The sequence below is a fragment of the Erithacus rubecula genome (assembly GCF_903797595.1).
Source record: "Erithacus rubecula genome assembly, chromosome: 11".
Taxonomy (NCBI): Eukaryota; Metazoa; Chordata; class Aves; order Passeriformes; family Muscicapidae; genus Erithacus; species Erithacus rubecula.
In genome coordinates this window covers 8,186,659-8,208,034 of record NC_136663.1, presented here as the reverse complement: position 1 = coordinate 8,208,034, position 21,376 = coordinate 8,186,659, and the positions used below count along the sequence as shown (strand labels likewise).

Here is a 21,376-nt window from a genome sequence, read left to right as displayed (position 1 = left end):
CCAAATGGTCATTCCCCATCGGTGGATGAAAAACTGAAAAACTTCGAACCCAAACCCCAAGCTGCGGTGTTTTGACTGTGGTTTAAAAGCAGAAACTGGTTTTAAAAGAGGGAAGAAAAAAATTCCAAGATGACGGAACAAGCAGGGGCTGAGCGGGTTGGGGGCTCGTCCCGATCGCTCCCGGTGCCGCTGTCTTGGCACGTGGCACCGCAGCCCCACTCCTGGCCCCATGGCGCGCAGGCGCAGTCGGGCCCGGACTACATCTCCCGGCCGCCCCGGCGCCATGGCGGCCTCCCGCCCCCTTCCCGGCAGCGCCCGGCGTCCTTTCCGGCTCCGAGCGGCGGCGGCGGCTCCGCGGGGCGGGCCGGCCCCGCCATGGCGTCCTGCGCCGACATCATCCGCTCCGAGTTCCCCGACTTGGACGGCGAGCTCTTCGCTTACGTGACGGGTGAGCGGCTCCCGCCTGCCAGCTGCGGCTCGGCCTCCCGCGGCGCCGCATGTCGCGACACCTCCCCGCTGTGGCGACAGGCGGCAGCGCCCGAATCGCGACAGGCGGCCGGGGACGGGTGGGGTAGGGGGCCCGGGAGGGTGCCACCTGTCGCGACCGCAGCGGGATGTGCAGCGCCGGCGCCGTGTGCCCGCAGGGATCCTGCACGGCAGCGGGGCGGACTTCGAGTCGGTGGACGAGCTGGAGGAGGCGGTGGGCGAGCTGCTGCGGGAGGTGTCGCAGGACACCAAGGACGACGGCGCCATCAGGGAGATCTGCCAGCGCCTCTTCAACACCCTGCAGCTGTAAGGGCACCCGGCGACCCCCGCACCCCCTCACCCCACTCATGCACCTCACCCTCCTCCTCCTCCTCCTCCTCCCCGCAGGGACGAGGGCCAAGCCCAGCGCTGCAGCCAGGTGCTGCTGGATGCCCCCATCCAGCTCTCCCAGATGACTGATGGATATGGTGAGTGATGCCCGCGGCTCCTGTCCTCCCGCCAGGGTGCTGGAGCTCGGAAGGGCTCGGGGCGTTGGGTGTGCTCACCTGACCTTGGCGAGGGGAGCCTCAGGCTCGCCCTCACAGGCACACATCTGCTTCTCGTACTGCTGCTGAGCTGTGCACAGCAGTGCCCACGGGGTGAGCTGGGGTGAGGGTGGAGATGGAGGGATGCCCTTTGCTCCGCTCATCCTGTCGGGAGAGATATCAGTCATTATCTGGGCATGGGTTAAGTGCCTGCCTCATGTGCTCACCAACCCCAGCCCCACCGTCTCCTTGCAGGTGACGCCAGCACGGATCTGCTGCCGGGGCTGCTGCTGAAGAGAGGCCAGACCTCGGTAGGTGAGGGCTGTGCCCTTCCTTGTGGGAGCAGCTGACACGTGGGGCTGCAGGTGCCCTGCCCTGCTCCAGTCCAGGCTGCCCTTGGAGAGCAGCCGTGGCAGCCCACATCCTAGTTCAGAGTGTAGTGGCAGGGGGTACTGCTCCTCTTTGTCAGGCTTTCTGTCATTTGGGAAATTCTTGACCTCGGTCTGATGAAGAGGCTCCACACAAGTTAGCAACTTATTAATCTGACAAGATCTATTTTGTTGTAATTTCTTAGTGAACTCTGACTTTTGAGAGGATCTTTGGCTCCTACAGCAAGGCCTTTGATTGAGGAAATAGGATGTCCCTGGATGACATCTTGAATATTCAGTGAGGAGTAAAGCCCTGGGTGATGACAGGAGGGAGGAACGTTACAGGTGGGAAGTTAATGGAGAGCTGCTGCAGGGATAGTGTAAGCCCAGCTCTGGAGCCAGCAGTAGATTGTTGTGGTTTGGGAAATAAGATCAAGAGCAGAGAAGTTTGGAAGTAGTTCCACTCCATGACCTGAGGAAGTCGGGACATCTGTATTGATGGAATGTGTGGCTGCTCAGGAGCAGCCTGGCTTGCTGTCTCTGTTGAATGTGCCAAAGTCTGAGCATGGGTGAGGTGCAGTTGTAAATCTACAAAGCAAGGGTGGCAGTAGCTGTACAGTGTGGGCAGCGTCTTTGCCAGGCTGGTCCCTCACAGATCTCTCTTTCCATGGGTTAATGTGCTGAGGATGAGAACCTTTCACTTGGAGGCTGAGACCTAACACAATTCCCACATGTCTGAACGGGAGTCTTAAGCAAAAACTGGCAGCTCTGGCTGCTTTTGGCACCAGAGTTGTTGTGGCTGGATTCACTTTCCAGCTCTTGTGTCTGCAGCTCAAAAAAAGATCTTCAGCAAAATTGGAGACGATTCAGAGAAAGCCTCAGGAGACCTGTCAAGCCTTGGAGGACGTCTTACTAGGAGATTCAGAAAGCTCAGTATAATTTACAGAGTGACTCTGTCTGTAGGTGTGGGGTCATAGCTCTAGTAACAAGACACCCTTCAGTCTGGCATGCAGGTCTGTAATGTGCTCCAGTGCCTGCAGAGTTGCCTAGGAATGCCTAGGAGTGTTCTTGGTCAGCCACAAATATTTGTCTCTATGCAGGAATAAGCTGGAGTGGGCTGAAAGCCTGTCCAAGACCAGAAGCCAGGTTAAAACACTTGGCGCCTTCTTGCCTTCAGGGTTAATTAAATGCTTTTTGTCTCTGATCTGCTCAAGAAGAGTTTGTTCTAAACTGGCTAACGTGTAACGTGTTGGGAAGGGAAACACCTCATGGTGCACTTCAGGGCTGGGTGCAGGGTACACCAGAAGAGGCACTGGGATGGCAGGTTGCTGCTGTTGAAGTGACTTGGTTGATCCAGGTCCCTGGAGCTACAGAAACTGACTGTACGATAGGGTCAGCCAAAACCTCTGCCTTGCTGAGGCAAAACTTATGTATGAGCTATTGATTTAGGACTTTATTCCTGAGGTAGCTTCCTGGCCTGATTAGCCTCCTCAAAATATGCTTGAATCCGTCCCAGTTTCCCTGTCCTTCCTTCCCTTTCTTCCAGGCTTGAGAGGTTGATTGATCTTTTTTCTCCCAGAGCTGGGCTTTTGGGGGTTTTGTTGAAGATGCTCTCTCTTCTTCAAACTCTGTTCTGTGTCCCAGATGGTGAATGCCAAGAAACTGGAGAAGGCGGAAGCCAGGCTGAAAGCCAAGCAGGACAAGAGGCTGGAGCGGGATTCCCTGAAGTCATCCGGGCCCGTGTGAGTATGCAGGGCACTGTGAACGTCCCCATCCCGCTCTGCTGTGCATGGCTGGGATCTGGCAGTGCCAGAGCTTTCCTGCTGAGCCCCCTCTCTGTGTTCTGTGTGTCTGCAGAGTCCTTGAGGAGGCGTCTGCCAGCCAAGCTTCCAGCAAGAAGGAGACTCGCATGGAGTCATCAGGCAAGAACAAGTCGTATGATGTGCACATCGAGAACTTCGATGTGTCCTTCGGTGAGCGGTGAGTGCGCTGGGGACGTGGGACAGACCCTGGCTGGGATTTTAGACCATGGGGGATTGAGACTGGATTAGAGAGCAGTTTGGAAATTACAGAGGATGTGGCAAAGATCAGTAAGCAAGGTGGGCACTGACCCTGTTGGCTTTGGGCTGGAGAAGCCTGTGATTTTTGCTTGGCTACAGCACAACTTGAAATACACCAGGGGCAGGTGGCTGCTGGTTATCCCCTCTTCATGGGACAGTCTGAGCAGGGACCTGCCTGTTCCCTTGCCTCAGTGTCCTGCTGACGGGAGCAGACCTGAACCTGGCTTTTGGCCGGCGCTATGGGCTGGTGGGCAGGAACGGGCTGGGGAAGACCACGCTGCTGAAGATGATCGCCAGCCAGAGCCTGCGCATCCCCTCGCACATCAGCATCCTGCACGTGGAGCAGGAGGTGGCAGGGGATGACACGCCGGCGCTGCAGAGTGTGCTGGAGTGTGACACCACTCGTGAGAGCCTGCTGCAGGAGGAGAGGGACCTGACAGCCAAGATCAGTGCTGGCAGGTGAGATGATCCCCTGGATTTCCAGCCCTTGTGTGGCCTCTTGACCATGAGGTCTCATTCTGAGGTTTCTGCCTTCCAAAAAAAGGCTCTGGCAGGGGAGGGCTGTATCTTGCTTTACATTAGTCCTACCTGGGGAGATCAGCCTCCCCCAGCACTCAAACTCTGACTTGGTGAGTCCCACACACGTCTCCTTTTTCTGCTCTAGGGGAGAAGGGACAGAAGGTGCCAGACTATCAGAGATCTACGCTAAACTGGAGGAGATTGAGGCAGACAAGGCCCCAGCAAGGTGAGACAGGCCTGTGAGCACTATTGTGTGTTGGCATGGCCAGGGCTGAGCAGTGGTCTGGGGTTTGGAAGGGTGATGCTGTGGCCCTGGTATCCAGCATGCAGGGAGGGGGTTTTCCCTGCTGTTCTTGTCTCTTCATTGTCACAGCTCTGCTGATTTAGGAATAGTTGAGCTTTCTGCTGAAGCTGGAGAACATTTTTGCCCCAAATGGCTTGTTGCTGCTCTCTGACCTCCCTAGGTTCCTGATGCCTAGGGAGCGTTTTTGGGATGGTAGTGGTGGTGTGACTCTCTTCCTGGTCAAAGAGATTAAAACTCCTTGCAAATCTCCTGGGACTTCATGTGGTTGCTGTGCCCTGCTGGGCTGTATTTTCTAGCCAAGTGCTTCTCTTGTGTGTGCAAGGAATTTTTCCTGCACCAGAATGGCTTTAAAATATGTAGCAGAGTTCCTTTGGTGGTTGTGGGTCTGAGACCTCAGACTGTGCTCTGCAGTTGGATGCTGTAGCTGGATTCCAGTTCTCTCCCTTTTTCCTTAGGGCGTCCGTCATTCTTGCTGGGCTGGGCTTTAATGCAAAGATGCAACAACAGACAACCAAGTAAGTTTCCAAACTTTGAGGCAGTGATGGGGCTGGGGAGATGTTCCAATTGAGCCCCTAGGCACTGCTGTGGTTGTAAAGAAGAGCAAAAGGGTCTGTTCTTGCCCATCCAATGTGGTCTCCTGCCACCTTCCTGCTGGACCACAGATCTTGTGCTGTGCCTGAAATATCTGCAGGAGCAAATTGCCTCTGGATGACAGCAGAGCCAAAAGAGCCATGGGGGAGCAAGGGTCATGCAGACAGGCAAACACAGAGTGGTTCTGTGTTGAACAGTAACTCCTCTCTGCATCTTCTCTCCTCAGAGAGTTTTCTGGAGGCTGGAGAATGAGACTAGCCTTAGCCAGAGCCCTGTTTGCCAGGTTGGTATCCAGGCCTTCATGCTATGGGGTTAAGCCTCCTCATTGTCTGTGCTACAAGGTGTAGGGGTGCTGCCTGGGGGTCCTCTCAACCCAGGCTCTTGGGGTGGGGGCTGTTGGAGGCACTACAGCTCTCTGTGTGTGATAAGACACTCTGCACTGACCCTGTGCTCCTTCTGCTTCTGATACCCATGTCTTGTTTTCCTCAGGCCAGATCTCCTTCTGCTGGATGGTAAGTTGATACTGTGAGTCCCCTTCTGACACTGCTGTGCCTGCCTGTGCCCTTCCTGGGGTTGGGAACATGCCATGGCCATTATCTGCCTGCTCAAAATAGCCCTGTGTGATGGGCTGGCCTGGCAGTGCCGTTGGCAGCAGTGGCACGGGGAAATCTGCCTGGGCAGCAGCTCTCACTGTGCTCAGCAGAGCCTTACCCTGTGCTCCAACCAAACGTTCTGCATGTCATCCTGCTCCAAGTTCTGTTCCCTCTCCCTTGCCAGTCCCTGGAATGCACCTTGGCTGCCAGTCTGTGCTGGGGGAAATCCCTTCACTGCAGAGCATGCCCAGGTTGGGTAGGGAATTTGGGTGAGATCCTGCTGTGAGGCACCTGAGTCTGGGTATCGATGTGGAGTGGGAGGAACATCCCTGACTGAGCCTCAGCCCCCTGCACACACCACATCACACCCTGCACAACCCGTGAGCTGGACAGAGACGGTCTCCACACAGGCTCTTTCCTCCCCAGTGGAGATCACTAGGCTTTCCTATGGGAAAAAATATAATCCAGCTGTCCCCATCCCTGCTGACCTCAGTGCTTTTTCCCCTTTCCTCAGAGCCAACAAACATGCTGGATGTGAGGGCAATTTTGTGGCTGGAGAGCTACCTACAGGTAGGGGGATGGCAGAAGGCCTTGATACAAAGAAAAGGTGAGGGAGGGAGATGTCCTCCCCTCCCTGGCTGGTGGGACCAACCCCTGTGCTCTGGCTTGATGGTGCTCAGGCCTTCCTCTTGTTGTCTCCTCCAGACCTGGCAGTCTACCATCCTCGTGGTGTCCCACGACAGGAACTTCCTGAACGCCGTGGCCACGGACATCATCCACCTGCACTCGCAGAGGCTGGACATGTACCGTGGGGACTTTGAGAACTTCATCAAGACCAAGGAGGAGCGCCTGAAGAACCAGCAGCGAGAGTACGAAGCCCAGCAGCAGTACCGTGAGCACATCCAGGTACTGGCAGAAGCCAGTGGAGTTGGGGCATTCTTCTCCCAGCTTTGTCCCTTTCTCTCTGCCTTAGTGGTTGTGTTGCTGTAGGTTTGGCAGTGGAGCAGGGTAGCTGGAGCTGAAGGGGTCTTGGAGGTCTCTGATCTTTTCTCTCTTGCAGGTTTTCATTGACCGCTTTCGCTACAACGCCAACCGGGCGTCCCAAGTCCAGAGCAAGATCAAGCTGTTGGAGAAGCTGTGAGTGCCAATCCTGCTCCTCTCTAGAGGTGGGAAAGGGGCAATGCTCATGGGAAGAAATGGAGGTTCTCAGGGTACCTGGCAGATACACTTGTGGTTTTGGGTGCCTGTGTCTGTTCCAGAGGGTTTGGTTAGGATGTGTCACAGAGCTCAAAACTCTCCCTGGGGCTCTGGTGTGGGAGCAGACCCACAGTACAGAGCACCTTGGTTATATGTCTCCTCTTCTTGTAGGCCAGTGCTGAAACCTGTGGACAAGGAATCTGAGGTGATCATCAGGTAAGTGTCCCCTGAGCCATTGTTTGGAGAGACTTGGCTCCATTTCTGGCTTGAGCTTCTCCAGGGTTCTGTCCCAGCTAGGACAACCACCCCTTCATGTGGGCCAGTTTTACTCTGACAGGGAGACCAGACAGGTCCCCTCATTCAGGCTGGGTTCCCTCTTGGGGCCAAGGCTGCAGGTCTTTGTTGCTTTCTCATGACCATCCTTCCCTGAGGCCCTGTGTGGCAGGGAGCCCTCCTTGTCACCTGGGGGTTTACAGAGGTTGGTCTGGCATTTGGGAGTCTCTTAAGTTTGTGGTCATCTCTCACCTCTTCTGCCTTCTCAGGTTCCCCGATGGCTTTGAGAAGTTCTCCCCCCCAATCCTGCAGCTGGATGAAGTAGACTTCTATTATGAGCCAAGTCACTACATCTTTCATTCCCTCTCTGTCTCTGCCGACCTGGAGTCCCGTATCTGTGTGGTATGTGGGATTGCAGAATAATGGAGGCTGCGAGAGACCTTGGGAGGACCCTGCTCAAAGGGATAACTTTGATTATAGGTCAGGTTCCTCAGGTCCTTGTCCAGTTGAATTCTGGATCTTTCCAGGAAGGTCTGTTTTTCCATTCTGCTGAGTCCCATCACAGCATTTGATCGTCCTCATTTTGAGGAACACTGGAAGATTTTTCCTAGTACCATTTAGAATTTGTGATTTCATCCTTTCACTGGGTACCTCTGAGAAGAGACTGTATCCATATCTGGCTCCTGTTAGATGACTGCAGCATGTAGTGGGAGCCCTGCTACATTGCATGGGGCAGCAGACATTGCTTGCAGATGAGGCCGGGTAATCCTTAGGCTTGAGGGTTGGGGAGGGAACATCTGGCACTGCTGCCAGTGCTGCTTGTCAATGATAGAAATGCAGCTTTCTGGTAGCTGAAGTCACCATTTATGCTCTGTCCTGCTCGCCCTCATCATCTGCAAGAACTGAAATTCCCTGATCACTGCACTCCTCTCCGAAGTGCCTTCATGGATTTCACATTCTCCAATGCTGCTGCTGCTTCTCTAGGTTGGGGAAAACGGAGCTGGCAAGTCAACCATGCTAAAGATCTTAATGGGGGAGCTGGCACCAGTCAGAGGGATCAGACATGCTCACAGGTACCTGGTTGAGAGGGCTGGGGGACTGGGAGGAATGGTGCAGCTGGGGGGCTCCTGGGCTGTGCTTTGGAGAAGTGGCTGCTTGAGTGACTAGGATGGGTCCAGCACACCCCCACATGTGCCCTCTTATGGCACTGCAGCTATGAAAGCTGTGGTTGTAAGGTCTGATACCAGCTCCTGATCCCTCTTCTCATTCTGCAGAAACCTAAAGATTGGTTATTTCAGCCAGCACCATGTGGATCAACTAGACTTGAATATCAGTGCTGTAGAGTTACTGGCAAGAAAGTTCCCAGGTGAGTTTTTATTGATCCCGGAGGTCTCTTTTGCTGTTCATGGAGGAGCATTATGGTCCTGGGCAGAAGGCTCTGTCCCATCAGTGCTTAAGGGTCACTGCCAGCACTGGGATAACTCCCCTCATCCAGCCAAGTTCAGGTCATCAGCCATGAGAAGCAGGGGTAGCTGATAGTCTGCAGATCTCAGACTGGTGCCAAGTTTTGAGGGCAGATGAGCTGCTTTCCTCCTCATAGGATGGGTACTGGATCCCCCTTTTCCAGCTGCCAAAACCTCTGGATCCCTTCTGCACGAGTGACAGGGACGGGTGTCTGGTTCTGCTTTTGACACAGTGACAGGGACCTGGGAGTAGCATCACTTGGTGTCAGTCCCCAGCCCTGCAGCCCCATCCTGATTGTGTCAGTCAGGTTTTCCCTGCAAACTGCCTGCATGGGAGGGAATCGCCTGGAAGTGCTGCTGAACTCCTGTTTGCTGGTGTGGCAGAGGCTGGCCAGCTGTGGCCCTGTGTCACACCAGGTGTGCCATAGCTGTGTTGTGACATGATGATCCTGCAGGGAAGACAGAGGAGGAGTACCGGCACCAGCTGGGGCGGTACGGCGTCTCGGGAGAGCTGGCCGTGCGTCCCGTGGCCAGCCTGTCCGGGGGTCAGAAGAGTCGAGTGGCTTTTGCCCAGATGACTATGCCCTGGTAATGTTCTCTTAATGCTGTTCATTTTTGCATGGCTTCATCCCTGGAGCTTGCTTCATTGTGAGGAAGGCAGGAATCCAGGGACTTGCTGTTACCTCACAAAAGCCTTGTCCTTGGGGGTTTTTATGGAGAGGGAGGTGTCCCCCTGGGGAGACTGTGTGGAAGGAGGCAGGTGGCAGGAGGCAGCCCACAGCTTTGGGCTCACAGGGATAAGAGGTGTTCCTGGGACTGGGCAGTGCCAATCCTGGGGCCAGGCACATGTCAGTGGCTGTGGCTCTAAGCAGCTAAAGCAGCAGTCAGGGTGCAGACCCAGCCTGAACCTGTTCCAGTGCATTCTCAGAGCTGTCTTCTCTTCCAGTCCAAACTTCTACATCCTGGATGAGCCAACAAATCACCTGGACATGGAGACCATTGAGGCACTGGCAAAGGCACTGAATAAATTCCGGGTAAGGATCTCCCAGTAACATCTCTTGTTTTCTAACACTTCCTGAAACCTCAGGCTCAAGTTACTCAGTATCTCAGCCAGAGGTGGATGGTGAAATACCAGCAGTGACTTCAAGTCTAGAACAGAATTTGGGAAGTGAATCACATTTCTGCCTTAGCCATCCATCCTGGTGGTTTGTTTACTTGATGGCTTTGGCTAGGAGTGGCTGAGAGAGGCAGTAAGCAGCCCAGAGAGCATCTTATCCCATTCTCACTTACATTCTGACATCTCACATGTTGTGTGCAGCTCCTTAGGCATGTTTTTTGCCTGATCTCCAAAGACTCAACCTCCGGATCTCACTGTGATCAGCCTGGATCTCACTGGTTGGTGCTTAGGTTGGGGCAGTTTTCCTATGACAGAAAAGCTTAGCTGAGGCTGCTCAGGGCCCTACCGAGACACAATTTCACTGTTACTGACTTTATGTGGATTCTCCATCCTTGAAGTTGTTGGAGACCTGGAGAGCCAGTAACAAGACTTGCACTTGCCTTCTGAGAGTGGGAACTAAATATATCATTACTAAACATGGCTCCTCCATAGGTGATGCATCTGTCACCCTGAAGGGAGGAAAGGCTGGGATGAGCTCCCTGCCAGTAAAATACTGTTAAGTTTTCCCTGGAGCAGACGAAAACTTGAAGTGCTGGGTGTTGGCTAGCCAGGGGCACAAGATCTCCATGCCACCATCCTGGGCTCTGCGTTGTGCTCCACTAAGTTCCCAATTTTCCTCCTTGTGTATTGGCAGGGTGGCATAATCCTGGTGTCCCATGACGAACGCTTCATCCGCCTGGTGTGCCACGAGCTGTGGGTGTGTGAGAACGCCACCGTGACACGCATCGAGGGTGGCTTTGACCAGTACAGAGACATCCTGAAGGAGCAGTTCCGCAAGGAGGGTTTCCTATAAGGGAGGTGGGAGCCGGACTGTGCCAGGGGCTGGAGGGCAAAGCTCGGCCACCTCGGCTTCCATCCCAACTGTGCCTGGCAGGGCGCTGAGGGCGCTGCTGCCCACACGGACTGTCAGCCATGCCATCAAACTGCCACCTGAGCTGCTCTCCCCTCCCGGGGTCGGTGGAAGGACAGCGCGGGAGCAGGAGCCTGGTGTGATGGCCAGGGACACGCCAGGGGCTCTGTCACTGGCCAGGGCTGTGCCTGGAGCTGCTGCTGTGCCGAGAGGAGGGAAGGCAGAGCATCCTCACCCTCGGTTTAACTCCATGCTCTGCAGGGCAGAAGAGCTGTTCTCCATGTCTCTTCGCTTCACCCTCTGCCTTTTCTCTTTGTTTTTTTGTTTAACTGCCTGAGCACTAGTCTGGCTCCATCACGTGCCACTGTCCTCCCTGCTGCCTTGGAGGGAAACAGAGGCGTTTGCTGCTAAAAGTGACCCCCCGCCTCTTCCCCAGCCCCCCGATGCCGGGGCTTGCTTACGTCTGTAGTGCCGAGGGAGCCAGAGCCTGGTTCTGCTGGGCGTGCTCCCTGCTCCTCCCCTGTGCTGCTGCCTGCCTTGCCTTCGGACCGGCCCTGGGGTGGGCTGCCCTGGGGTGGGTGCCCAGAATCCCTCCCTGCCCACCCACACACAGGTTGTGGTGTAAATAAACCCAGGATGCAGTGGGTACAATGCTCTCCTTTCCTTCGGGGGCCGTGGGGTTTGATTTTGGAGGGGAGGGGGGATTGTCCTGCTGTTGCCCCAAGCACAAGGCTGGTGAGGGGGATGTGCTTTCCAGATGATTCTCTCTGAATTAAATGGCAGCTCCGTGATGCAGATGAGGCTGAGACCTCCTGGATGGAGCGTGCCAGTGTCCCACTGGGCAGTGGGAGGCAGCCACAGGCCACCTTTGGGGAAATGGAGCTGGTGTGAGGCTAGATTAGGATGTCAGCTCTGGAGAGTACTGGATCCAGTAGTGGTTTTGGGGGAAATGGCTGAGGGTGGGAGGGAGGAAGGGGGCAGACCTTTAAGTTATATCGAGCAGGGAATGGGAATGTATTTCTGGGTATCAGAGAAACCAGGAAGCACCAACACCTTAGAAAACAACAGGATAATATCCATAAATCGTCTCAAAGGAATTATTAGGCAGGGCTCCTCCCAAGTGGCACAAAGGCCCCCAGCTGAAGTGTCTCCACACCAAAGCATGCAGGTAACAAGCAAGAGGAGTTGGAAACCACGGTTCAATTAAAAAACTGCAACATAATTGCTATCAAAGAAACAGATGCATCACACAACTGGAACACTGCAATGGAGGGCTACAAGATTTCAGAAGAGAGGAGGGGAAAGAGAGGCAGGGGTGTTGGACTCTCCTAAGGAAGGGACAGGTAGTGAAGAGCTGGGTCTGAGTAACAGCCATGAACAGGTTGAGAGCCTGTGGGTAAAAATCAAGGGCATGTCCAGCAAAAGACAGCCTGTGCTTGGTTTCTACTACAGGCTGCCTTGTCGGGGGGTCTGCTGATACAGCTGCCTTGCTTCAGATATGCTGGCAAACTCAATGTATCTTCAAGTCCAAGTTGTTTATGAAGATTTGAAGAGCACTGGCCTTAAAATTGAGTTCTGCAGAGCCCTACTAGTGACCAGTCACCAGTCTGATGTCATACCATTCACTATAACCTGACCCACGAGCCCATTTCTCTCCCATCACATGACATAGTTATCCATCCATGTGCTGGACATTTTGCCCAGAAGAATCCTGGAGAAACAGAATTTAAAGCTCCACTAAACTCCAAATTTTTTTATCAAGGCTTCCTTAGATCAAATACTTGAGTTACCTTGTCCTTAAAGGGATTTTAGTTTCTCAAGCAGAACTTTCCCTCATGAACTTGCGCTGGCTGTGACTGATGCCTGCATTGCCCTTCAGATATCTTTTCCATAACTCTCAGAATAATCTTCTCCGTAATTTTACCAGGCAATGAAATGTGACTGGGCCTATAGTGCCCAGGATCATCCCTCTTGCCCTTTCAGAAAACTGGGAAAATGTCTGCCAATTTCCAGTCAAGTAGGATCTGTTCAGATTCCCATGGCAGTTCAAAAATCATTGAGAGGTCTCATTATGACATCCACCAGCTCTTTTGAGTACTCTTGGATGAATTCCATAAGGCCCCATACACCATCCCTATAAAGGGATTCAGCTGGAACAGCAGATCCTGCACAAGTTTGAGATTGAGTTTATCATTCTCAGAGTTATGGTCCTCCAGCTCAGGGACCCCTAGAGCCCATCACTGGTGTTGAAAGCTGGAGTGAAGAAGGTATTTAAAATCTTTGCCTTGTCTATATACCTGCTTGTGGGGTGACCATGCTCATCCAGTAATGAAAAAGTGTCAATTCTGGGGTGGCTTTTGCTGTTTATATATTTAAAAAAAGAGGGAGTGACTTTTTACACAGCCGGATAGGGATGAGAAAAGAGGAGATGGCTTTAAAGTGAAAGAGGGGACACTAACACTGGATATTCGGATGAAATCCTTCCCTGGAAGTGCGGAGAGGCAGCGGCGCGGCTCGGCCGGAGCAGCAGTGGGTGCCCCAGCCCTGGAGCTGTTGCCGGCCGGCTCGGCCGGAGCAGCCCGGCGGGGCGGGGCGCGCGGGGACCGTTCGGACGCGGTGTTCCCCCCGAGCCCCAACATTCCATGAGCCGCGACCCCGCGCGGCCGGTGGGCGGTGCCCCGGCGTTGCCGTTGGCAGCGGCGGGTCCGGGCGGGTCCAGCCCGGCTGCACTCCCGTGTTCGGTACCGGGAAGGGCGGACGCTCACCGGCACCCCCCCGCACCGGGACGGTCCGGGCGAGGCCCCGCCTTCCCCGCCTTCCCCGCCACCAGGTGGTCCCGCCCCTGCGGCCGGGGCGGCGCTCGAGCCTCGCTCCCACCGGCGGCGGGCACCGCACCGCACCGCACCGCACCGGGACTGCTACCGGCACCGGGACTGCTACCGGCACCGCCACCGGCATGAGCGCCGGCGGGCAGCCGGCGGAGCCCTGCCCCCGCGGCGGGCCGTGCTCGGCGGGGAGCAGCCCCGTGCCCAGCCCCGCGTCCCCGGCGCCCGAGGAGGTGAGCGGGGCGGCGGGGAGCGGATCGTGCTTGGGGCGGCGGCGGCGGCTGGGCATCGGGGGTGCGGGGCCGCCGCGGGGAGCGGGGGTGCCCTGGAGAGCGGGGTGGGGGGGGGTCGTGTGTGTGTGCGCGGAGGGGGTGGGCTCGTGTGGCCGTGTGTGTGCGGGGGGGGGTCCCCCAGTGTGTGTGCGGGGGGGAGTCCGTTCTGTGTATGTACGTGCTGGGGGGTCCCCTGTGTGCGTGTGTGAAAGGGGGAGGGGGTCCCCTGTGTGTCTGAGCGCCCGGGCGGCTCCTCTCCTCTCTCTGTGGCTGTGTGTGTGTAGGGAGGGGGTGCCCTCTGTGTGGCTCCGTGTGTGTACGGGGGGCCCTCGGTGTGGCTGTACCGGGGGGGAAGCTCCTCTGCGCGGCCATGTGTGTGCGGGGGGGGTTTGTGCGTCCGTCGGTGTGTGTCTGTGTGAGCGGGGGGGGGGTTCGTGGGTCCCTCCGTGGGTCCCTCCGTGTGTGTCTGTGTGCTGGGGGGGCCGTGTGTGGCGGAGGGCCTCGTGAGGGAGCGCTCTGTGCGCAGGGTGCTTGTGCTGGAGGGGGGAGCTCGGCTGGGAGGGCCGGGGGGGCTCGGTGTGTGTGTGTGAGTGTCTGTGTGCGCGGGGGAGCGGCTCCGTGTGTGCCCGCGGGGCCCGTGCGTGGGAGAGGAGCCCTCGGGGGGCGGCTGTGGGCACGGGCGGGGGATGCTGCCCCGGGGGGGGCGGCGGCGGCGCTCGGGGTCCCCATGAGGGGGCCCGGGGTGGCCGGGCGGGCTGGGGGCTGCGGGGGCGCCGGGGTGCGCGTGTGCGTGAAGGGGAGCGGGGGTGCTGCGAGCTGTCCGGGGGGAGCGGGGGTCCCGTGCCGGCGCGGTTGCCGCGGGCGCGGGGGTGTCGGTTTGGGGGGCGGGGTCCCCCCGGGCCGGTCGGCCGGGGCAGGACCGGCAGCGCGGCGCCATCTTGGGAGCCATCAGGTGCCCGGCGCGGGGACGGGCGGCGCGGGGGGCCGGCCCCGACACCCCCTCTCATCGCCGGCCCCGCCGCGGGGGCAGCGCTGCGGCCCGGCCCCGGCTCCCCTCCATCGGCCGCGGGGTGCGCGGCTGCCCCGGGCGCTGCCGGCGGCGCCCGGCCCTCCCACCGCTCCCCCCCGCGGCACCGAGCCCCGAGCGCTGCCCCGGCAGCGTCCCCCACCCCGGAGTCACCGCTCGCGGGCGGACATCCCGGCACCGGGCCCCCGAGCCCCTGATCCAGGCTCCGCCGGCGCTGCCGGGCGCTGGGTGTCCCGGCATGTCGTCACGGTGTCGTCGCGTGTGTCCGGCCCTCCCTCCCCCCCCGCCCAGCCCCGCCGCCACCCCGCCCGGGATCTGGGTTTAAAGGGAAGGGCTGCATTTGCCTCGGCAGATGATGAAGAGTTAGGGGAAGGATGGGTGTTTGGGTGACCTTGATATTCTGTGCTTATAAAACTGCCGGGTGGTCCAGGGCTGCCGCCAGAGCCGGCTGTAACATCGGCTTGGTTGGGTTATCCCGGGAGTTTAATCCACTCGTGGTGTTTGTTGCAGCCACTTCAGAAACGGCGGAGAACTGTGGAGGATTTCAACCAGTTCTGCACCTTCGTTCTGGCCTATGCAGGCTACATCCCGTACCCTGAAGAGGTAAGTGGGCTTGCAGTGTTCCTCTGCAAAGACACTGGTTCTCCTGATCTCCCTGTCATGTGCAGACTCAGCTCCTAATCTTAAAGAGTCATGCCTTGGTTTGGGTGGGATGGGACTTAAGGGATCATCTAGTTTCCCCTGCCATGGGCAGGGGTGCCACCCACTGGATCAGACTGCTCAGGGCCCATCCGGTCTGGCCTTGAAGTTTGGGTAGACACTGCTGGAGAGCCATTCTCTCCTACCCCAAATATCTGTGCTCTGGTTTCCCATGCTAATCCTTCATCTTCCCCTCTTGCCACTAGTATGTGCCCTGGACCCATGGAGGCAGCATGAGCCCCCAGAACAGCACGGGGAGCACTCAGGACAGCGACAGCTCGACCTCATCTCACTCCTCCGATGGCCACATCCCAATGGACAGTAGGAAGAGCAGGAATGCTGTGGCCAGGGGGGCTGTGGGCAGTGGCCTGCTAATGAACAGCCCTGCCTTTTCCACCGCCTTCTACAACGTCCGGCCCCAGCAAATCAAACGGAAGAAACCACCAGCAAAGAAACGCATTTTGGAGCAGGAGGTGAAGAAGAGGGTGCCACTGAGTGCTTGGAAGGACTTTGGGGCAGAACAGGATGGGGTGAAGCAGCTGGCTGCACTGGCAGGACAGCTGTCTCCTGTGAAAGAGGAGCTATTGGAGCCTTCCCTCAACCCACCTGGGGAACCCCAGCCCAACTCGCTCCTGGAGGAGCCAATGATGGAGGAGAAGGACTTGATGTATGGAGCACAGGGAACTGAGAAGCCAGCAGATGATCCTCAGCTTAAGGAGCACGACCCCTTCTCTGGAGAAGGGAAAAGCCCTAGTCCCTGTAATACCCTGGACCAAAGCACAGGGGAAGATACAAGAGGAGACACCTCCCAGCTCAGTGGTAAGTGTCTGGGGGACTGCAGAGGGCTCTATTTTACTGCAGCCAGTGCCAAACATTGTCCCTCCCTCAGCTGGAGCCACACTTGCTGGTCACAGGGAGGGCCTGTCGACAGCCCAAGCTGCTCCCAGCAAGAGGAATACTTTTGGGACCTGGGGAACTGAAGAGCAGAGGGCAGGGAGCTGACCTACCCTTTGGTAGCTCTGTTCTGCAGAGCAAGTGGTGCAGACCTGAAACAGGCCTGAAGTGGGGTGTAGGGCTGCCTTACTTATCTGATTTTGGTTTTTTTTCTCTTTTTTTTCCTCCTTTTACAACTTTAACAGTTGAATTTGCAGAAGTTCCCAACACCAAAGCAGAAGGTGAGTAGGGGTCTGTCCCATTTAACACCAGTAGAAGTGGCTGGTCTGGCCACAGCCAGACCTGCAGCTGGTAGGGCGGTGTCTGACCGGTGGCTGTCTCTCCCCGAGCAGATGATGATGCCTGGGATCTGATCACCTGCTTCTGCATGAAGCCCTTTGCCGGGAGGCCCATGATTGAATGTAACGAATGTGCTACCTGGATCCACCTCTCTTGTGCCAAGATCCGCAAATCCAACGTGCCTGACATTTTCATCTGCCAGCGGTGCCGGGATGCCAAGCAGGAGATTCGCCGCTCAAACCGAGCTCGGACAGTGCCCCGCAAGCGCCTCGTTGACTGATGCTCCTGCAGAGCAGGAAGGCTGGGGGCCCCTTTTTAACCTGAAGACTTAGACAATCAATGCACTGGCAGGGGAGGGGCTGGGACACAGGGCCAGACTGTCCCCCTCACACCTCTGGCCCCTGAAAGCTGCCCTGTTGTCCTCCCCGAGGATCATACTGGCCGTAGAGCTTGGTTATCCCAGAAGTGTGCGGGGGATAGAAGGATGGTCCAGATGCTCATCCCTGTGGGTGGTGTGTTAGTGTTTGTGATCTCCTGGGGCCCCACATGCACTAACTGTTGGATCCCATCTCCTCCTCACAGCCCCTCCAAAGAGCCCTGCCCATGTGCCTTCTGCACTTTCCCTGGGGGATGCAGGCCCCGCTCCTGTCCTGGTGACACTCAGCTCAGCCCCCACCTGCCAGTCCCCATGATTCTTAACTGGGTTCTTTCCTACTTGCACATCTGGTTACTGTGGGACCACAGCTGGGGACAGGATGTGGGACAGGTCCCTGTCACACAGGCAGCCCCCAGGCTCGTCCCTGTGCCTCTCTCCTCCTGTGGAAAGCCTGGGCCCCAAAAGTGCTTTATGTTTTTATAGTTACTTTGTATTATAGTTAATTTGTATTATAGTTACTTTGTATTATAGTTAATTTGTATTATAGCGAATTCTGGTCCTTGCCCTGTGGAGTGTGACTGGAGTCTAATGTATATAATAAATACTTTTGCCATAACAGTGGTGGCTTTGGCATAGGTCAGTGGCCTTGGTTCTCATGTCCCTCAGGGACCCAAGTGCTCCCCTGCTTCCCTTCTGTTGTGGCTGGGAGGGGACCTGGTGAAGGGACACTCTCAGCCCTGCTAGTTCCCCAGGTAAATCCCAAGCTGCAAAAACAACAGGAAACGAGCAGACCAGTGCATGTATATTTAATTCAATGACCACCTCCTCATGCTGCTGCAGTTTACAGGGATGTTCCATGGGTATGTCCTCAGGAGGTGCATGGTCTGGGGGACAACCTCTTCAGTGGGAGTCATGTTCCAGAGCCTGCAGGTGTCTCAGGGGGAATGTCATGAGTTACATTCTGCAGAGGCAGCAGGTCTGATGGCTCAGGGAGGAAGGGTGTCTGTGTGCCCTTACTCTGATGCTTAAGGCACATCACTGTTTGGCTCAAAAGAAGTTTTGCTCTTGGGCTCTGACAAACCTTCCTTGTCTCTGTCTCCACTCTGGAGTGCAGTTAGAAATTAGTCCCAACAGCAACTGAGGTTCCAGTTTTGTCCACAAAATAAGCCTCTAATTTCAACACAGAGATATCATTGGCTTCATTTGCAGGTGTGTCAGCTTCCATCTGGCATGCTGTTGGGACAAGTGGGGGATGCAGTGAGGGTGACAGGACAAGAGGGTTCTGGGGGCTGAGTGCTGACCTGGCTGGGGCAGCAAGAAGGCACTGTTTGTGGGGACCCTGACAAAGCCGGGTCCTGCTGGTACAACTTTTCAATTCCAAGGCTGTGAACAGTTCAAGAACAGCAACTAACCTGTGTAACTTCTATGCTAGGGGACAAAGCTGGAGTTATGCAGCCAAGCAAGTATCCAGTTGAGACAGGGAGGCAGTGGTCTATTCCTCGTTGGCGTAGACAGAGCTGCCTGCCTTCTGCTCCAGGTGGGGAATCACAGCCTCCGTGTAAAACTTCTCCAGCTTGGGCACTGTCTTCCCCCAAAACTCCTTGTCAAACTCCACAGGGACCACAGCTGTCTCCTTGTTGGTGTGTACCACGAAGTCAGCCCGCTGGAAGCCAGTGGTTCCCAGCTGGCACTGGACCTGGGTGAAATAGGGATGATTCTTCTTCAGGGCGTACGAATCCCCATTCACCTCCAGGCAGAAGTCCTTGTCCTTGCAGGCCTCACGCACCGTCCTGTTCCTGTGCTTGTAGGGACACTTCACCTCCAGCAGCCCCAGGTCCTTCCCTGTGGCTGGATCCTTGATGATCCCATCTGGGCTGGCAGCGAGCCACTGCTTCTCCGGGTGAATGAAAAGGCCACAGTCCTCCACTTGCACTGGCTTGCCCCCCTTCTGTGATTTCTGCTTGTAGGCCTCCACAGCCACCTTCTCATTGCGGATGCCCCAGGACATGGCTGGGGTCTGCACCTTGGAGCCAGAGCCCACCACCTCTTTTAGGTAGGACTTGGGCACTTCGTCTGTCTTGCTGTTTGCAAACTTGCTGTTAGCAATTTTGGGGGCCACGGAGGCAGTGATGCGGTTCTCCCGCAACTCGTACCACTTGGGGTTTTCCCGCTGGCCCCGGGTCTCCTTCTCCACCCTCGGGATGTCCTGGCTCTTCACACGGGGCAGGAACTGGTCGCAGGACTTGCTCAGGTCAGCCCCAGGCTGCTTCTTCTGTGAACACACGTCAGTTCTGGCAGGACCAGCCGCTCCCTTGGCATCTGGCGCCTTCTGGGTTGTAGAACTCTTGGTGGGTGCTCTGCTCTTGTCCCCAGCATCTCCTCGGGCTCCACGGGATGCTGTGGATCTCGGCTGAGCTGGCTCTGCCTTTGTCCCCCGCCCCTGAGAAGGGGTGGTAGCCTTGGCAGCCGAAGTGCCTCGGGACTGGCTCCCTGCAGCAGCAGCCTTGGCTCGGGTGGCTGAAGTGGAAGGCGGGGGCGCCGCGGGCGCAGTTTTGGAGGCGGTTGTGGCCGGTCGGGGGGATGATGTGCCAGCAGACTCCTTCCTAGGTCTTCCCATTGCTACAAGTCAGACGATCTTACACTGTGGACATGGAATAAAGTTTAATGCTGATCTTCACAACACTTTCCCTTTCTTGGCCCTCCCGCGCCCGCTCCAGGGCACACTGTCTCCCTGCCAGAGCTGCTACTCCCACACCTTCCCCGGGCTCACGTGGAGTGGCGACTGGCCCAGGTGGGGTGCTTGTTCCCGCCCCCCTTCCCCGCAGCCCAGCCCGGGCCGCCCCGAGGACAGGGCGGGGGCACAGCGACCCCGGAGCCACCGGGTCCCCCGCAGCCACCGCGGACGCCGGAGCCACCTCCGCCGGGACGCGCGGTCGCTGTCCGCAGGAGCCGCTTCTGCCCGGGACCCGGCGCGTTCCCCGCGGGCCCATCCGCTAGGCCGGGGCGGGTGCGGGACAGGCGGGAACCCCCAACACCTCCCCGGGGATCTCACGCGCGCTCCGGTACCGGGACCGCGGTGCGGAGCCGCCCCGCCCGGAGCCGCCGCTCTCACCGCTCCGCCGCCGCTCCGGAAGCGCCTCCCGCTTTCACCGCGTCCCGCCCTCCCCGTGCCGCAGGGCGGAGGGACGCGCGGCGCTGGGCGCAGCCCCCGGTCCCCGCTAGAGGGAAGCAGCCGCTCGGCCACTGGCAACGCGGCATCTGCCCGGGCATGCCCGCCCCGCTCCGGCCCCGCATCCCTCTGCCGCCCCCAGCATCACGCCGCCCCCGGGACCCCCGAACATTTTACGCCGGGCTGGGGACAAACCCCCTCAGCCCCGCCCGTGTGCAGGGCTCCGAGCCCCCTCCCAGCTCCCATCCCCGCCCGTGGACAGAGGACTGAGCCTCTCGAGCTCCACCGTGAAGGGACAAGCTGACCTGACAGGACCCCGCCGAGCCCCGATGGTCCAAGCCGATCTGATCCACGACACACCGCGAGCGGCTGTTCGGGAGAAGCAGGGAGCTGGAGCGGCGATCCCCACGCTGTGTGAGCTGCGGGACCCGTGTGACCTGTGTGAGGAGGGTCCCGGCGCAGGGATGGCTCAGCACCGGCACAGCCCCACCCCGAGCCTCGCAGGGGCGGCACCGCAGGGCAGTTTCGGGTTCCTCAAACCCGGGCGGTTTCGTTTTCCCCAGAGTGCCCGGCGGGGAGACAGCTGCGAGCTCCCCACGGGCCCCCCGGCTGGGAGCCCCTGTTATTGTCGCCTGTCGAAGGAAAATGCAGCAGTCACCCGTGCGTGGCCTGGGTCTGTGTCAGAGCCAGCCCCACAGGGGCTTCCAGCCCCTCCATCTACCTCTCCCAGCATCCTGGGAAGATTTCAGTTGGGCAGGCTGAAGTGCTGGCAGCATTCCCAGCCCCTCTCCCCAAGGATCCCAGATGTCTCCACCATCCATCTCTATCTCTGCTGATGTGTTGTTTCATTTCCTCCCTTTGTAACTCTCTACAAAGAGAGTTAGCAGGGCAGACTAATATTACACAGGTTTAGTGTACAAAGTGTGCCTGATTTTGGCCAGAAACACCACTGGCACCTTCCACCTCCACGGCTCCCCATCCTCAGGATTTGGTTTATTAAGGAGTAGCTAAACGGAATGTCCCTTTCCCCTCTCCCTGCAGGCAAGCCCTCTGCCTGTGTAATCTTCAGCGGGGTCTGAGGAGCTGCAGCTGCATTGAGCACAGTTGTTGCCAGCCTGGATTTTGGGTTATTTCCCAAAATAACTAAACTCACACTAAATTCACTAAATTCACACTAAATTCGGTGACACAAGACCTGAGAGCACCTGTAAACCTCTGTGGTCTGTGCCCCCTCCAGCAAGCCCTGTCAATGGGTGATAATTCAGCTCAATGAAAGGGTGATTTGGGGATAAATACCCAGATCCTGATTGATTCCTTGGGTTGTGCTGCAGCTGCTGGTGAGGTGTTACTGAGGTGTGAAGATACTGAAT

The 21,376-nt window shown here is 57.3% G+C and overlaps 3 protein-coding genes and 1 long non-coding RNA gene across 9 annotated transcripts; 2 read left to right on the top strand and 2 right to left on the bottom strand.

The window, feature by feature from the left end:
• The first annotated feature begins 115 nt into the window (after positions 1-115).
• On the top strand, positions 116-11,056 carry ABCF3 (ATP binding cassette subfamily F member 3). The gene is made up of 21 exons (XM_079315438.1): positions 116-448; positions 645-792; positions 874-953; positions 1,266-1,321; positions 3,023-3,120; positions 3,236-3,358; positions 3,631-3,897; positions 4,103-4,183; positions 4,717-4,776; positions 5,079-5,135; positions 5,342-5,364; positions 5,960-6,015; positions 6,151-6,351; positions 6,506-6,582; positions 6,814-6,858; positions 7,185-7,317; positions 7,900-7,988; positions 8,190-8,281; positions 8,834-8,966; positions 9,325-9,412; positions 10,190-11,056. The coding sequence occupies exons 1-21, from the start codon at positions 130-132 to the stop codon at positions 10,346-10,348; spliced, it is 2,385 nt and encodes a 794-aa protein (XP_079171564.1). The 5' UTR covers positions 116-129; the 3' UTR covers positions 10,349-11,056.
• On the bottom strand, positions 10,711-12,978 carry LOC306806591. Its single transcript, XR_013775504.1, has 2 exons — positions 12,865-12,978; positions 10,711-11,795 (listed from the first exon to the last, which is right to left on the bottom strand). It is a non-coding gene; the product is annotated as an uncharacterized lncRNA (long non-coding RNA).
• A 260-nt stretch (positions 12,979-13,238) lies between these two features.
• LOC306806590 (PHD finger protein 13-like) lies at positions 13,239-17,455 on the top strand. 3 transcript variants are annotated; one of them, XM_079315450.1, is made up of 5 exons: positions 13,239-13,463; positions 15,040-15,132; positions 15,435-16,047; positions 16,368-16,403; positions 16,515-17,455. In XM_079315450.1, the coding sequence occupies exons 1-5, from the start codon at positions 13,362-13,364 to the stop codon at positions 16,739-16,741; spliced, it is 1,071 nt and encodes a 356-aa protein (XP_079171576.1). In that variant the 5' UTR covers positions 13,239-13,361; the 3' UTR covers positions 16,742-17,455. The 3 variants fall into 3 exon arrangements, with proteins under 3 accessions (XP_079171576.1, XP_079171575.1, XP_079171577.1); XM_079315449.1 differs by having other exon boundaries at positions 16,512-17,455; XM_079315451.1 differs by lacking the exon at positions 13,239-13,463 and adding an exon at positions 14,436-14,454.
• A 163-nt stretch (positions 17,456-17,618) lies between these two features.
• LOC306806589 (uncharacterized protein) lies at positions 17,619-21,271 on the bottom strand. Of its 4 annotated transcripts, none has more exons than XM_079315446.1 (2): positions 20,312-21,271; positions 17,619-19,478 (listed from the first exon to the last, which is right to left on the bottom strand). In XM_079315446.1, exon 2 carries the CDS (start codon positions 19,452-19,454, stop codon positions 18,330-18,332), a length of 1,125 nt encoding a protein of 374 aa, XP_079171572.1. In that variant the 5' UTR covers positions 19,455-19,478; positions 20,312-21,271; the 3' UTR covers positions 17,619-18,329. The 4 variants fall into 4 exon arrangements, with proteins under 4 accessions (XP_079171572.1, XP_079171574.1, XP_079171573.1 ...); XM_079315448.1 differs by lacking the exon at positions 20,312-21,271 and adding an exon at positions 19,950-19,961; XM_079315447.1 differs by lacking the exon at positions 20,312-21,271 and adding an exon at positions 19,593-19,744.
• Positions 21,272-21,376: the final 105 nt, after the last annotated feature.